At 42.6% G+C, this 15,836-nt stretch overlaps 1 protein-coding gene across 1 annotated transcript in view; it reads right to left on the minus strand.

Moving 5' to 3' along the window:
* The window catches only part of LOC145413825 (tyrosine-protein kinase BAZ1B-like), a 219,422-nt gene that overhangs the window by 189,485 nt on the left and 14,101 nt on the right, over positions 1-15,836 (minus strand). The window contains exon 4 of the mRNA XM_080283486.1: positions 6,078-6,443. Coding sequence (XP_080139612.1) covers positions 6,078-6,443 — 366 coding nt within the window. The remainder of the gene's footprint in view (positions 1-6,077; positions 6,444-15,836) is intronic.

The raw sequence follows: 15,836 nt of genomic DNA on the forward strand, positions 1-15,836 counted from the left end.
GGTGATAATTAGCCAATTCCAGGTGTATGGCACTCTCACTTACCTTATTTCTTTCTTGTATATGTTATTTGGTATAAGAATAGGACATAGGGCTTATTTCAATGGATGAAATCAGTGAAAAATTCCAGGGAAGATTTACTAAGCGTAGCACGGCTGGGCAGGCGAGAGGATAGGGTAATGGAGGGGGGGTAGGGAGGGGAGTCAAGAATGGGGAGAAATGGCTAAATTGTCAACAATGGATGGGAGTACGGATGAGATTAGGAGTGCTGACTAGTGTTGGACATTGGCAGTACTGATAGATGATACAAGCCCCCACTTGGAAGCCCGGGTGAATTCAAAATAACACAGAATCACAAAAGCGACGCCCCGCGGTATGATCCCTTGCTCCCAAGCGTCACGAAAGTGACGCCCCGCGGTTAAGGGGTTAAAGATGCCTGGAAGGAGCTTTAACCTCCAAAAGACGGGCATCGGAATGGTGTGCCATACGCTCAGGACAGGCATAATTGGCCAAATGTAAACAAAACTTTAAGCCTTTATGAAAACATAATGAGTAATGCTAGAATAAAAAATGATGTACCACTGGAAAACACATACCTTCAGGTCTTACATGAGGTGGTGTTTAAGACTACATGAACTTTCACTAGACAGGCAGTGATCTTAGGACGTGTACTAAAATTACTTTTTCACCTCCATGACTGCTAGCCCAAGCTTACCACACTCTGATTATCACATTTTAATTACTATTCAACACAGCACATACAAAACATATTCACCGTGCGATCACTGCGGTAGCTGTTTCACTGGATTGGCACAGCAATACTCGTACCACACACTTGCAGTGAAATACATTTGCAAAACCGTTTTATAACACTTTTACAATGAACTGGACACTCCACATCATAATAATAAATGATTATATCACAAATCACGTCGATGTTGCATCACTATTACCACAATGTATCTATTATGCAGGGGCACTTACAGAGAGTAATATATTTCCAATAGCTATATATGTAAAGTGCATATAAAAATATGTTACTACTAACACTATTTCACATCACTGTTGCATCACTGTACTTTACTGTGCGTCACTGTTACAGCAATGTATTTATTATACAGAGGCACTTAAGGAGAGTAATATGTTTCCAGCATCTATGTACAGTACATATAAATATATATTATTATTACAATATTTCACGTCACTGTCACATCACCATACACTACGGTCACTGTCGGTTATTCTTGAGAGTGTGGTACTCCCAACAGCAAGGGTGAGGGGGTAAGGACTGCCTTTCACTTCCCTCCCTTCTTATACTCCTGGCCCTGCCTCACCAAAGGCCCTTTGCCCTTGCCCTCTGATGTTGCAGGTAGCGGTGGCGTATCGACACATTCACTACCACAATCACCTTCCCCAGCAAGAAATGATGACTCATCAGCAGTGAGCACTGCATCACTCTTACTTCCCAAAAATGATACACTCTCCACTGTTTCATCCAGCTCCTGGTCCACAGACTCATCACCAAGTGGCTTTGAACAGCCCCTACGAATAATCTTGATCAATGCGTATGTGGATGGGCCAGATCCACTTGAATCATCAGGGGCCAAGCGGCAGGAGGAGATCAAGTGAGAGCTTGACATAATCACTGTCACAATGCCGGACAAAGACTGAGTGAGTCACGGGGTATGCGGGTGCAATATGGTGCTTGGGTGGTGGTGGGGGTTTGTTATTGTCATCCGACTTCTCCACAGAACGTGGGAAGCTACCTCAATGTCCACACTACTTTTAAAAATGGCGTGACCGCACGTGTGGACACCTGTCTTTCTGGCCCTAGTACCCTTGGACAGCATATGCAGACACCCATCTTTTAGGGGTTAAAACAGGTTGCTAAATGAGGAATTTGACTGGAACAGAGAAGGGTAAAAGTCAGCAGATCCAGTGTTTGGCCAAAGGCCTTCATTGATGCTGCTGCTGTGAGCAGGGCAATACGTAGGATGCAGTTGGGGAAGGTGGCAGGTGTGTCTGGGTTGACTGTTGAAATGCTAAAGGCCTCAGGAGTTACAGGAATGGGGTTAGTTACCGATGTGATGAATATGGCGACTGTGTCTTCGATGACTGTCTAAAAAGTGTGACTGCAAATGTGTACAAGGGGACAGGTGATAGCCTGGACTGAGGAAATAGAGGCATAAAACTTTTGGACCAGATAGTGAAGACAATGGAGAGTGTTCCAGATGGTATGATAAGGGAAGGAGTGAATACTGACGAGATGCAGTTTAGGTTTATGCCAGGCAAAGAGACCACTGATGACATACTCATTGACTGACAGCTTCAGGAAAAATATACAGGAAAGAAAAGGGATCTGTACTTTGTTTTTCCTGACTTGGAGAAGGCCTTTGACCGAGTCCATTGGGAGGTTGTCACGAGTCGGCTCGTGACATCATTTGGTGGGAAACCGCGAACTCTAGTAGAATCCCAGTGTTTATCGTTCAGTTAACCGCTCACCTGGTCGGGAGTGTTTTCAAAAAATTTTTTCACTGTCATAAGTGATCGTCTTTGTGCGAGACATTAGCGCTTCCGCTGAGCGATTTATTTTGGGCATGTTTCGCTCATTTTAGCCGTTAGTAATGCGGCCACAGCACTTGCCTCTTTCCCACGAGTTAGTCAGTCAAGGTTTGAGCGCCGCAGAAGTAGGTAGTGTGTGGCAGTGTCCTTCCTAAGACGCAGTTCCCACTGCTGCCGTATTCCCACATAGCTGTGATTGGCGAGAGACTGAGCGAGTGCAGTGTCCTTCCAGTAACGATGCCCAGTCATCCGCTTTGTCCACTTTTCTGACCAGTATTTCTTTTCGTTTTCCTAGGCTTAAGAGTTAGCTTTTGAGTGAGCAAGTGAGTGCGATCTCATTATTTTGAATTCATCTTGAGACTCATGTAACGTTAATTTATTTTATTGTAATCAATAAATTAACGGTTCTTTTTCTTTGAGCTTAATGTAACGTAAACTCGTGTTTCATTTCTCCATTGAGCTTATTTCACTTATAGCTCCTAGCTTGCATAAACGCTTTGCTATTCATGACTGGTACTTAGGCCAGTCTCTTGTATTAAGCTTAAAATCCATTGTGCCATCTAGGAGTTAACGCATCAGCAAGAATCTGTTATTAATAGCATTAGTTATTGATTGTCAGGGGTGAAGTCACTTTCTCCAGAGGCTAACAGTACTAATAAACAGCAATTGTGAGGAATTAGTCTCTGCTGAGTACTGTTGAGAAAGTTTATAAATTCTCGTTCTTAGAGAATAGGCAAAGCAAGCCAGCATAAAGTAATCACTGCTTGCTTTTAGCAAGACAATTCATTGTCCCTGCTCTTCAGTACTGAATAATTATCCTTTAATATTTTATAATCTTAAAAACCCCATGACAGAGGTGGTGGAGTGGGCAGTGAGGAAGCTTGGGATCAAGGCATGGCTGGTTAGACTGTTTATGGCTATGTATTACTGTACACAGCCATACACAATGTAACCAGTCACATACATACATTGTATGTATGTGGGTGCTCACACCCAGGTGAGAGTGACTGGAGATTTGAGTGATGAGTTTTCCATGTATGATGGTGTGCATCAGGGGGTCAGTCTTGAGCCCCTTGTTGTTTACCATGGTGATTGAAGCCATCTCACATGCCTTCAGAAATGGACTCCCGTGGGAGATGTCGTATGCCAACGAACTGGTGTTGACTGCAGAGATGAAAAGGAGGCACAGAAAAGATTTAGGAAGTGGAGAGATGGTATGGGGTACAAAGGGTTAAGTGCAAATGCAGACAAAACAAAGATGATAGTATCTAGGGTTCGTGGCAGCACTGTCAAAGAAGAGAGGGTGGCCACATGCAGGTTGCCACAAAGGCATGGAAAGTAATTCCATCCTGTGCTGTGTTTGTGATAAGCGAGTGATTAAGTGGTCTAGTGGTATTAATGCTATCAGGGTTCTGGGCAGGGAACATTATGTCTGTGCTAAAGTCAGCCACTCTCATGCTGACCCACATCTTCGTGGTGCGATATTTTTCTTTGATTCCTCTCTGTAAATACACTTTTCATGATAGAATGTTGGTTGTGGTGCCATTTTAAAGCTGAATAGTTGTATTTATTGTAGTGTGTTAAAAAAAAGAAGAACAATGAAAATAAAGTTTCAAAATGATGAGTCTAAGTCAGGCGAAAGCCAAAAATTTTATACCTTGCTGCAGAATATTTGAAAAAAGAAAAACTAAGGAAGATATGTAAATCTGGTTTAAACCATGCCAAACTCCAAGAAATTACCTTTACAATGATATATAGATTATGGTAATTTTTACAGTTTATTGCATGGTAAAATGAAAGGAAAGAGAAGAACAAATTTTATTTTAGTCTCGGCCACATACAGTATTTGTTCCGCAATCTTTTTCTTTGATTGGTCGGTGTATATACACTTTTTATGATAGGATGCTGGTTGTAGTGTTATTCTGAAGCTGAGGAGTTGTACTTTATCATAGTACAGGGTACGTTCAAAAAAGGAAAACAAAGAAAATAAAAGGTCAAAGCAACGTGCCGAAGTTAGGCAAAAGCCAACACTTTTATACCTTGCTGTTGAATAATATTCGCCAAGAATAAAGTGATAAAGAAACAAAGCCATGAGTCAGACCAACTGTGCAGTACCTGCCAGACACAGAGCAACCATTCCGTGATGTCATGCTCGAGCCTCTTTGTTATCACATGTAAACAAGATTTATGGAGAATAGTTTACAAAATTTTCTTAAAATGACGATTAAAAGTGTCATCGGAACCTCTGAGCTTGGATTTAAAATGATCAAAATCATCACTGGAATCTCAAAGGGTTAAAGGTAGACTGTGAGATAGTACTGATTTCATGTGTGTGGTGTGCTGGAAGTGCATGTGGAGATTGTCAGGCTTGAAAGGATTAGATTGGTGGCTGGCGAGGGTGCTCACTATCCACTCACTCGATGTAGTGCTACTCTCGGGTGCCTGTCCTTTCCTCTCTTCCTTCCTTCTTTCCATCCTTCCTCTTCTGTCTCTCCTTCATTCTTTCCTCTTCCTTCAGTCTGTGGGTGACTCTACAGTTGTAAGTAGACGCAGCCGAGTGGTGTAAATCTATGGAAAAGGTTATCTTGTTTTGTCGATGGGAGAGACACCAGGAGAGAGTAATGGTGAGGCGTGTAGGAGATATTAGTGTAGGCCTTCTCTGTTCCGTTATTCTCTTCGTATTTTAAGTGGGATGATGAAATACGCGGACTGAGGTGGTCTGGCCATGTGGAGAGGATGGAGAGTGAGAGACTGATGAGGAGAGTGTATGTGAGTGAGGTGGAGGGGGGGAGAGGGAGGGGAGGCCAAGGATGGGATGGAGGGATGGGTTGGAGAGGTATATGAGAGAGGGAGGTGTAAGCTGGGTGCAGGGCAGTGAAATGGGGGGGGGACAAGACGACATGGAGGCGATTTGTTTGTGGCAACCCAATACGGAATTTGGGCGTCTGGCAATGGATAGATAGACAGATGTTGAAGAAGCAAACGAACTGACAGAGGATAAAACATAACAAGATGTATGAGGATGCACATGCATTAAATGAGACAAGGTTATTTTGTCGCCATTCACTGATCTTAGATAAGTCTTGATTTATGGAGATGACTGTACTGAGTTGAGAGTTAGAGATACTCGATTAAACTTTGTTAATGGGTGTTTGAGTGTGAATGAACAGTGAAGCGTTGAGTCATCTGCATATGAATGGATGGGACTGTGGGTGAAAGATAAGAGATCAATAATGTGAACTAGGAATAGGGTTGGTGGCCGAACTGATCTTTGTGGCATGCCTGCATTAATTGAGTGGAAACTGGAATATACACCATCTACTTTTATTTTTCTGTCACCGAGATAAGAGGAAACCAGAGGAACAAAAGACATTAGTCCATAGTAAGGGAGTTTGGACAGCAGGGAACAATGCCACACTCTGTCGAAAGCTTTAGAAATATCAAGGGTTACTGCATGATTTCCTCCATGTTGGTCAACTGATTACATAACATATGAACATGACAAGGGAGTACTAACTGAAGCAGGTTAGCTGGAACATCTGTCTGGATGCGGTCCTCTCCAACAACTTCCACATCATAGAGGAGTGGGAGCAGCGAAGGTACTTTCTTCTTGGCTGAGGGCGAGTCCTCCTTACCCTTTCCACCAGTGCTATTATTATGGGACGGACTGGTCTCCTTACTCCCAATGTTGTTGTGCGTGGGAGGGCTGGCCTCCTCTCCTGTCCCATTACTGGTGCCATTAATCAAAGAGGTATCAGGACTCTGGGTTGAACAACCATTGACCAATGGGGTACTTGGTGTCTCACAGGGTTTTCCAATCTCATTTTCTGCCTTAGGGATGACTATGGGATCTCTCTTACTTCTTATGACACGTACCTGCACCCTGTGGAAAAGAAAGTCAATCGAACATGAATACACATCTCAGTACCTACTATATTTCATAAAAAAGCCTCCATCAGTCTTTCCCTCCCAGCAATGGTACAGTACACAAGCTTCTTCTCAACAGCTACATTATCCCTTTCAAAATGTAACAATTATGAAACATGGGAAAATATTACACACAGTGAAATGAGTTATTTAAGAGGAGCCTGTGGAGTCACATAGAGAGACAGGCTCACGAATGAGGATATAAAGAAGCGTTGTGGTGTTGATGTGGATGTGATAGGAAGTGTTATGAGGAACACACTGAGGTGGTTTGGCCATGTGGAGAGGATGGAGGGTGAAAGACTGACGAAGAGAGTGTATGTGAGTGAGGTGGAGGGGGAAAGAGGGAGGGGGAGGCCGAGGATGAGATGGAGAGATGGGGTGGAGAGGTATATGAGAGAGGGGGGTGTGAGTTGGGAGCAGGGCAGTGAAATGGCGGGGGACAGGGCGACTTGGAGGCGATTTGTTTGTGGCCACCCCAAACGGGATTGAGGCGTCTGGCAATAGATAGATAGATAGAAATGATGGTCATTCATAACATAGGAAGATTCTTTATTTTTGCAGTCTTTTTCAAGTGAATGTATCAAAAGAAATGCATCATCATCATCATCAAATCCTATGTTTCCCCATGAGTAGCAAAGGAACCTGGGGCTAGGCAAGTTGGTCCTGACATTTAAGGTGAGAGTGACCAGCCTCACTCACCCAAGTGGCATTACGTGAACAATAAACCCTAACCACCCCTTGGATATAAACCTGCACAGGCTCAATCTGATTGGAGCACCTTAATTATCCACTAACCACCAGGTGTCATAATTTGGTTATACGGTTACCACCCAGCACGGTAAATGGTTTCCTGGTGTAGAGGAAATCATTGGGCTTGCTGTCACTCAGTGTAGAGTCACCCACAGGCAGAAGGAAGAGGAAAGAATGAAGGAAAGGAAGACAGAGGAGGAAAGAAGGAAGGAAGAGAGGAAAGGGCAGGCACCTGAACAGCACTACACTGAGTGAGTGGATGGTGGGTGCCCCCACCTACAACTTCGTCTTTCCACTCTCTCCATTCCAACTTTTCCTGTTTATGCCACAGCAACACATTACACATATATATTACACTTGTTTGAGGAAGGCGGTGGCTGAATAGGCAGAGAGGTGGCCTGCAGTCCTAATGGACCCAGAATCGAATCCCAGCTGGGGCAGGGAACAGTTTAAAGATTCAAATTTCCTAAAACCAGACTTTCCTGATCTACCACATGACTCACCGACATGTCATAAAAATACCCCCGCTAATACCAGTACACCAGTCCTGTATGAGACAGCCCTAGCATATATTCAATATGGATGGTGGGTGTTAGCGCCGAAGTGGTGGCATGTGGAGGTGTAGGAGGACTACTGGGCCTTGGGATATGTCACTGCTCCTGAGAAATAGACCCTGAAGTCTTTGCCCAGAGACAGACACGTTTAAAAAAAAAAAAAAAAAAAAAAAAAATACCTTCACGCAGTCCCTTCAAAGCATCTGTAAAGTACTTAGCTTTTTGTTCCACACCATAAACCATCATTGCGCTACATTTTTTTCCTCTGTATAGGTTTTTGTAACCACATTAATACGCTCTGGTCCCAATTACTGTGCCTATATTGTGGATGTGCAAGCGCGTGCTATTTGATATTACACTAATTGATACACATAACTTATGGGGAAAATTTCATTTGGTGGATGACTGACTCCACCTTTAGGTGGTTTAACTTTTAAACACTGATAATTACCCTAGTACTAAATAACAGTACATGTACATACACACACGCTTGTACACGTACCCTCAGTGAGCTGGTCTAAACCGGATTGCTGCCCCCCCCCCCTCTCGTAAATAATACGAGCGAAGCAATACTCACCCAAATCGCACTGAAATCATTCGAGAGTGGTTGAAAGTGTTATTTTATATTACAATGTGAATTACTGTGGTAAAATACATGTGATTTAGTGATATTTTTGTAATAATCAGAGAAGTCATATGCTAAGTGCATTAGCTAGCAAACATTGCTGCAGTTGCAAACTGTGAGGCTATGCTATGAAATGACTCATGACACTGTATTAATAAGCTTTATAAAAGTAAGTGGTAATAAAAGTCATTCATGAAGTTTGATAAAGTTTGTAATGATCTTCCTCGCATCGCTACTGTTTCACTGAAGTCTAGCATAAACACTGTGGAATATCGTAACAAAATCATAGGAGACTGGCTAGAAGTGTTTTATTTTTAGTATAACTGCAATTATTGTGATAAGGTAACATGGCAGTAACCCTAATGTATTTTGTACTGAAAAAATCTTGTGGTTTGGTGGAAATTTCCGCCTCCTTGGGCTATATCCTGCATCAGACGGTCAAACCACACCTTGTATTCTCTCAAATCATTCTCCAGCCTTGGAGTGGCTACAGAACATGCAGTTTGTTGCAAACAAGAATAGAAAGATTGACGTTTGTCTGACAAAAATTTTGGCTCAAGATTAACAATAAGTGGGTTAAAACATGAGTTGGAAGTACAATTTTTTTCCTATTTCTCCGCAATGAGCACATTCAGTACACTGTCATCACGGGTGCTGCAGCCAAAAGGTCAAGGCATCTATCTACAGCAGCCAAGATTTAGCAGATCAGCATCATGGAGAGTTCTCCTGATGTTTCTGGTGTTGCTGGCATCGGTGTAACCTCCTCTTGTCTCACCTGTCCTGCATCATCGATAGATGCTGCAGTAATCACATCTTCTGCTGTGGTGGCTTCACCAGCATTGTTAATTTCAGACATTATGGATATTAAGAGACAGCTCGCACTATTTGGGAATCATGCTATTTGATCACGTGCTAATTGGGACCTAGGTGTATATGGAAGTTAGACTAAAGATGCTGCATGAAAATGAGAAGCCAACAGTTAAAGCAGTGGTGACGAGGTTGCTGAGGGATGTGTATTACATGAGAGCAGTGCCAAATATAGATATGACAAGAGAAACTGCAATGTGACTCGTAAAAGATGTGAAGTAAGACATTCTGTTAACAACACAGTTGAAAAATGTGTGCTTTGATGGTACAATTATAAGGTGAGAAGAGCTATTAATTGGAGGTAGAAAGGGGCAGGAATGAGTTAATTTGCAGGCATAGGAAGCCATGAGGAAGGTGAATACGTACAGTAAATGAGTGAGAAAGCAAGATATGGTGGTTGAGACAAATGAACTGACATGGGATTGAGATGGCTGGATGACTTCTACCCCTTTTTAACCAGATGGTCATCAGCTTGACTTCTGATGTGCTATCGTTTCGTTTAATTTTTGAAGCCTCCAACATACTTCCATGTGACGGCCTTGGTCACCTAATAGTGGCTCTCAATGCTGCTCAATCTTCAGCAGCTTCCTTATTCAGTCCCTTATTCCTGAGGTCACACTCAATGACCTAGTCCTAGGTCTTTTTTGGTCTAACTCTCTCAACCCTACCTCCTAACATTAACACTTCTCACTCTCTGCACCCAATTATCATCCCCCATCCTCTCCACATGCCTAAACCTTCTCAATCCACTTCTCCTCATCATAACACCTATACACTTCAGCCCCATCCTACCCCTCAACTCTTCTATCATAAACCTACCCACTCTAGGCCTCTCACTCAGGGATGCACAGCACACCCACCTAATCACTGTCATTTCTGTACGTCAGAGCCTGTGAATATCATCTTCCTTTACTGCCCACTCTCATTAGCATACAGCATTACACTCCTAACACATGCTGCATACAAAGATCCCTAAGCACATAGAGAGAACCCTCTCCATGTCAGGAGTGGAAACAGCTCCCTGAATTTCTTTGAACCACTCCTCACTCAAGCTACACCTCCAGCACAGAATACGTCTTAAAAAAAAAAAAAAAAAAAAAAAAAAAAAAAAATCTTCCACACACTCAAGAGACTCACCAGCAAGTTCAATCCTTTCACAATCTCCACCTGCTCTTCCTGACACACCACACATGAAATCAGCATTATCTTGCAGTCTACCTCTAATACCACTACATCTCTTTTGCACCCACTTATCACAAACATGGCACAAGATGGAATTACTTCCCATGCCCTTCTGGTATATCACACATGGCCATTCTCCCTCTCCCTCATCTTTGGCAGTACTGCCACCAGCCCTGGATACCATCACTTTTGTTCTATCTGAATTTACTCTTAAGCCCCTTTTGCCCCATACCATCTCTTCTCTTCCTAAATGTTTCTTCTGCCTCCCTTTCATTCACTACAATCAACACCAAATCATCAGGATACATCTCCCACAGGCGTCCGTGTCTGAAGTCACGTGAGAGGGCTTCAAGTACCATGATAAACAACAAGGGGCTCAAAACTGGCCCCTGGTGCATACCAACATTCACAGAAAACTCATCACTCAAATCTCCATTCACCCTTACCTGGATGCAAACACCCACATAAAAAGCCATGACCGCCCTAACCAGCCACTCCTCGATCTCAAGGTTTCTCATTGCCCACTTCATCATCTCTCTTGGGACTCTGTCAAAAGTCTTTTCCAAATCAACAAAAACAACGTACAGTTCCCTTTTCTTTCCTATATATTTTTTTGAAGCTGTCGAGCAACGAATATGGCATCAGTGGTCTCTTTGCCTGGCAGAAATCCAAACAACATCTTATCAATATTCACTCTTTTTATAATCATACGATCTAGAACTCTCTCCATTACCTTCATTATCTTGTCTAAAAGTTTCATGCCTCTATAATTTCCTCCTTCCAGAGCATCACCCTTCCTCTTGTACACATTTACAATTACACCATTCAGCCAATCATCTACGACAACATACAGTACAGGTCTCCCTCATTTTATGCTGTATCGTTTTAAGATATTTCACATTTACGATCCTTCTTCTTTAGTACCAAGTGTTCATTTTATGATCGAGCTCCCTCGCATTTACGATTGGGCATGTGGAAATCCCACGCTCACAGGCAGATCAGCTGAGAGTTGCGTGGCATACCCGCCCCACCCACACAGTTTCCCGCGCTTTTGCCAGTCTCACCCGCGTGCTTGTTCAGCATACAACCTCTGTGCGTCTGTGTGCATCAGTGCCCAGGATATTACCATTTCTCCTGTTCTTCATATTTTGCACCCCTAGTGCCACCACCATGATGTCTTGTAAACGCCCTGCAACATCTGGTGCTGGTGATATGAAGCCAAAGAAAGCAAGAACGTCCTTAACCCTGGAGTCTAAGCTCAATATTGTGAAGCGGCACGAAGCAGGTAAGGGGGAAAACTCCATCGCTCGTTCCATGAGTCTTGCACAGTCGACTGTTATAAAGCATGCTGTCAACATTAAGAAAGCTGGGGAGACAAGCATGACTCTACAATACATAAAACATCATCATTATTATTGCATATTAGATCACTTGTATGGGTCTTGGGTTCCTTATACATGAGTCCAGGAACGCATCCCTGTTTTTCCCATTAAACATTAATTTCGCTTTATGATATTTCGGTTTACGACTGCCTTTCTAGGAACGCATACCAACCGTAAACTGAGGGAGACCTGTACTTATATATAATCGTATTTATCAGATCAGTGACTAACCTCACTCCTGTATCTCCTGAGGCTTTTAACATTTCAGCAGTCAACCCAGACACACCTGCTGCCTTCCCCACCTGCATCCTGCCTGTTGTACTGCTCACAGTTAATGCATCAATCAAAAGCCAAAGACCAAACACTGGATCTGCAGGCACCAAACCCTCCCTGTCCCAGTCAAACTCCTCATTCAACAACCGGTTGTGATGCTCTCTCCATGCGTCTTTAATATCCCCACTGTTCACTACTACCCTTCCTTCATAATCTTCACACACTGCACACCTATGATATCTCTATTTTCCCTCTTAATCTGATTTGCAACCTTAAAAATTATATTCTTCCTTTCCACACGATTTATGCTATCAAGTAAAAATCTCTGTGACTCAGACTTCGACCTGTAAACCTCTTTTCTAGTCCTACACTGAGCAGCCAAGTATTCCTCTGTTACCATCCTTCTTCCCTTCCCAGGAAAGCCTTCTTTTCTCCTTAACTGCATTTTCTAAAACCTCATCCCACCACCAAGGTACTGTGTCATGGTGGACATCTTGTCCATTCACATACTGAAGAAGAAACTCTCAAGCAGGGCTGGGGTCAATTCATCTTTGTCAATTCATTCCAATTCAGAATAAAATTTGAATTAGTCAATTCCATTCAATTCAATTCATTCGTAAAAAAGGAAATCTTCAATTACAATTCAACTCATTACATTCGATATTTCATTCAGTTAAATGTTTTCAATTCAAAATCAATTTTAATCTACCCAGTACCATTAAACTAATGGATCCATCCATCCATCATCCAATCCCACATCGCCCCATGAGGAGCGTAGGAGCCCGGGGCTAGGCAGTTGATCCTGACATTTAAGATGAGAGTGAAAAGAAATAAAAATTATTTCAAATTAACATCTTTTTTTATTATCAAAAATGCTCAACCACACAACCCAATTACATTCTTTACCAACTAATAGTTCAAACTGTTTAATTCTTTGTATTAGTAAACAAAACAAGAATAATTATTATTAACCAATTCAGTCATCAATTCCAAGTGTATCTATCTATCTATCTATTGCCAGATGCCTCAATCCCATTTGGGGTAGCCACAAACAAATCACCTCCACGTAACCATCCCCTGCCATTTCACTGCCCTGCTCCCAACTCACACCCCCCTCTCTCATATACCTCTCCACCCCATCCCTACATCTCATCCTCAGCCTCCCCCTCCCTCTTCCCCCCTCCACCTCACTCACATACACTCTCTTCGTCAGTCTCTCACCCTCCATCCTCTCCACATGGACAAACCACCTCAGTGTGTTCCTCATAACGCTTCCAATCACATCCACATCCACACCACAACGCTCCTTTATATCCTCATTCGTCAGCCTGTCTCTCCATGTAATTCCACAAGCTTCTCTCAAATAACTCATTTCCACTGCTCTCACTCGACTTGTGCCTTTCCGTCAAGTTTCATGCTTCACTTCCATACATTAGGGTTGGTATCACAATACTATCATGCAGCAACTTTTTTACTTGCATGCTGACTTCCCAATATCTTATGACTGTTTTCAAAGAACCAGCTACTTATTTTCCCTGCTGTACCCTTTCAAGCACTTCATCCTCTAAACTTCAATCCCTACGCATCATACTACCCAAGTGCTGTACTTAAATACAGTCACATATCCATTTCCTCATCATTCAACATCACTGTGCATTCAGTAACTTTACTCCCCTCACAGACCACAACTTTACTCTTCCCTACATTCATCTTTAGATTCTGTTTCTTACAGACTCTCCCAAACTCTTTCACCAAGCCATGCAGTTCCCCTTCGTCTTCACGTAACAACACAGTATCACCTGCAAAATGAAAGAACAGAAAGTTTCCAAACTCCGCCCTCTCTCATTACCACTGCCTCAACATCCACTGCCCCACTTTGTATCTCTCTTATAACTCCATCCATGTACAGCCTGGACAACCACAGAGACATGACACATCCCTGTCTCAATCCAACATTAAGACAGTAAAATTATCTCAGTTCAACAGCCACACACACTGCAGCACTAGTGGCCCCATAAATACTGTACTCTTCACAACATCCAACAACTTCCCATTTACTCCATAATTCTTAATATTTTCCACATTCTTTGTCTATCCACAATGCCATATGCTTTCTCCAAATCCATGAAGGTCGCATACAACTTCTTTCTCTTCTCTAGAAACTTTCCCACTTAACACCTAAGGATGAATATCTGATATACACAACCTCTTCCCTTCCTAAAACCTACCTGTTCTTCTTCAACAATTCCTCGGTTATATCCCTAACTCTGTCAACAAGTATTCTACCATATACTTTTCCTATTACAGTAGGAAGGCAAATGCCCATATGATTACCACACACTTCTTTATACTCTTTTCCGTTGTACAGGGGAATAACTGCCTGACTTCTGATCCTCTGGAATTCTACCTTCCTCCCAAGCCAATCTGCACATCTTCCATATCAATTCTACTACTCTCCCATGCATCAGCATTTCACCACACACTCGATCATTTCCTGGGGCTTTCCCCATTCTGACTTTCTTCATTGCTTCCACTACTTCCATCCAAATTATCTCTTTCTCCCTTCTGATTACTCTCCTTCTCCCAGCCACTTATACTCACATCCCTATGTTTAACAATCCCTTAAAGTGTTCTCTCCATCTGCTCACTGTTTCTCCTCCACTGGCAACCTATAATTGTTTTCTTTCACTCCCCTACTACTTTCTTTATCACCCTGTCTAATATCTTTACTTCCTTCCAGAAAATCTTCTTACATTCTCTCCACTTTACACTGAAATTTCTTCCAATTTTCATATCCACTCTCATCTTACTCTCTCCTACTAATCTTTTCACCTGTCTCTTCTTCTCTACATACAACTCACTATTCTGTCTCTCAACTTCTTCCATGCCTCTGCTTCCCATCCACTCACTATATGCCCCCTTCTTTTGCACTATAGCTTGTCTCACCTCTTCATTCCACCATGCTGCTCCTTGCATCCCCTTCTGTCTTCTCTTCACCCCACACACCACCTCAGATGCTGTACAGACTTCTTCTGTAAATATCCTGTATACATCTTCCACCTCCCCCATCTGCCTCCATTTCTCTCTTATATTCAGTATTTTTTCCATCTACTTGCAACCCTTCTAGCCTCTTCGTATGGACCACTACCTCCTGCCTTTCTCTCCTTCTACTTTTCCATTGCATTTTTACCTTAGCCTTGACCAGTACCATGCAGTGGTCAGAAAGTTCATTTCCCCAAACATGCACTCACATATTCCACATCCTCACCATCCAACCTCACTGTGCATTCAGTGATTTCATTTATCTCAAAGTCCACAACTTTATTCTTCCCTACATTCACTTTTAGATGTCATTTCTTATGCACTCTCCCAAACTCATACACCAAGTCCTGTAGTTCCCCTTCATCTTCACTTAACAATACGATATCATCAACAAACAACACAACAGGGAGTTTCCAAACATTGCCCTCACTCATCAGGGCCGCTTCAACATCCACTACCCTATCTTGCACTGCTTTTATCACTCCATCCATAAACAGACTGATCAACCATGGAGGCGTGACTTCCATCCCTGTTTTAATCCAACATTCAGACAGAAGAATTCACTCAGTTCACCACGGATGTGCACTGCAACCTTAGTGCCATCATATGTACTCTTCAAGCATTCAATAGCTCCCCATTTACTCCATATATTCTTCATATTTTCCACATTCCTT

Source organism: Coenobita brevimanus, chromosome 97 (genome assembly GCF_032717465.1).
Source record: "Coenobita brevimanus isolate Jiangsu-jjx chromosome 97, ASM3271746v2, whole genome shotgun sequence".
NCBI lineage: Eukaryota > Metazoa > Arthropoda > Malacostraca > Decapoda > Coenobitidae > Coenobita > Coenobita brevimanus.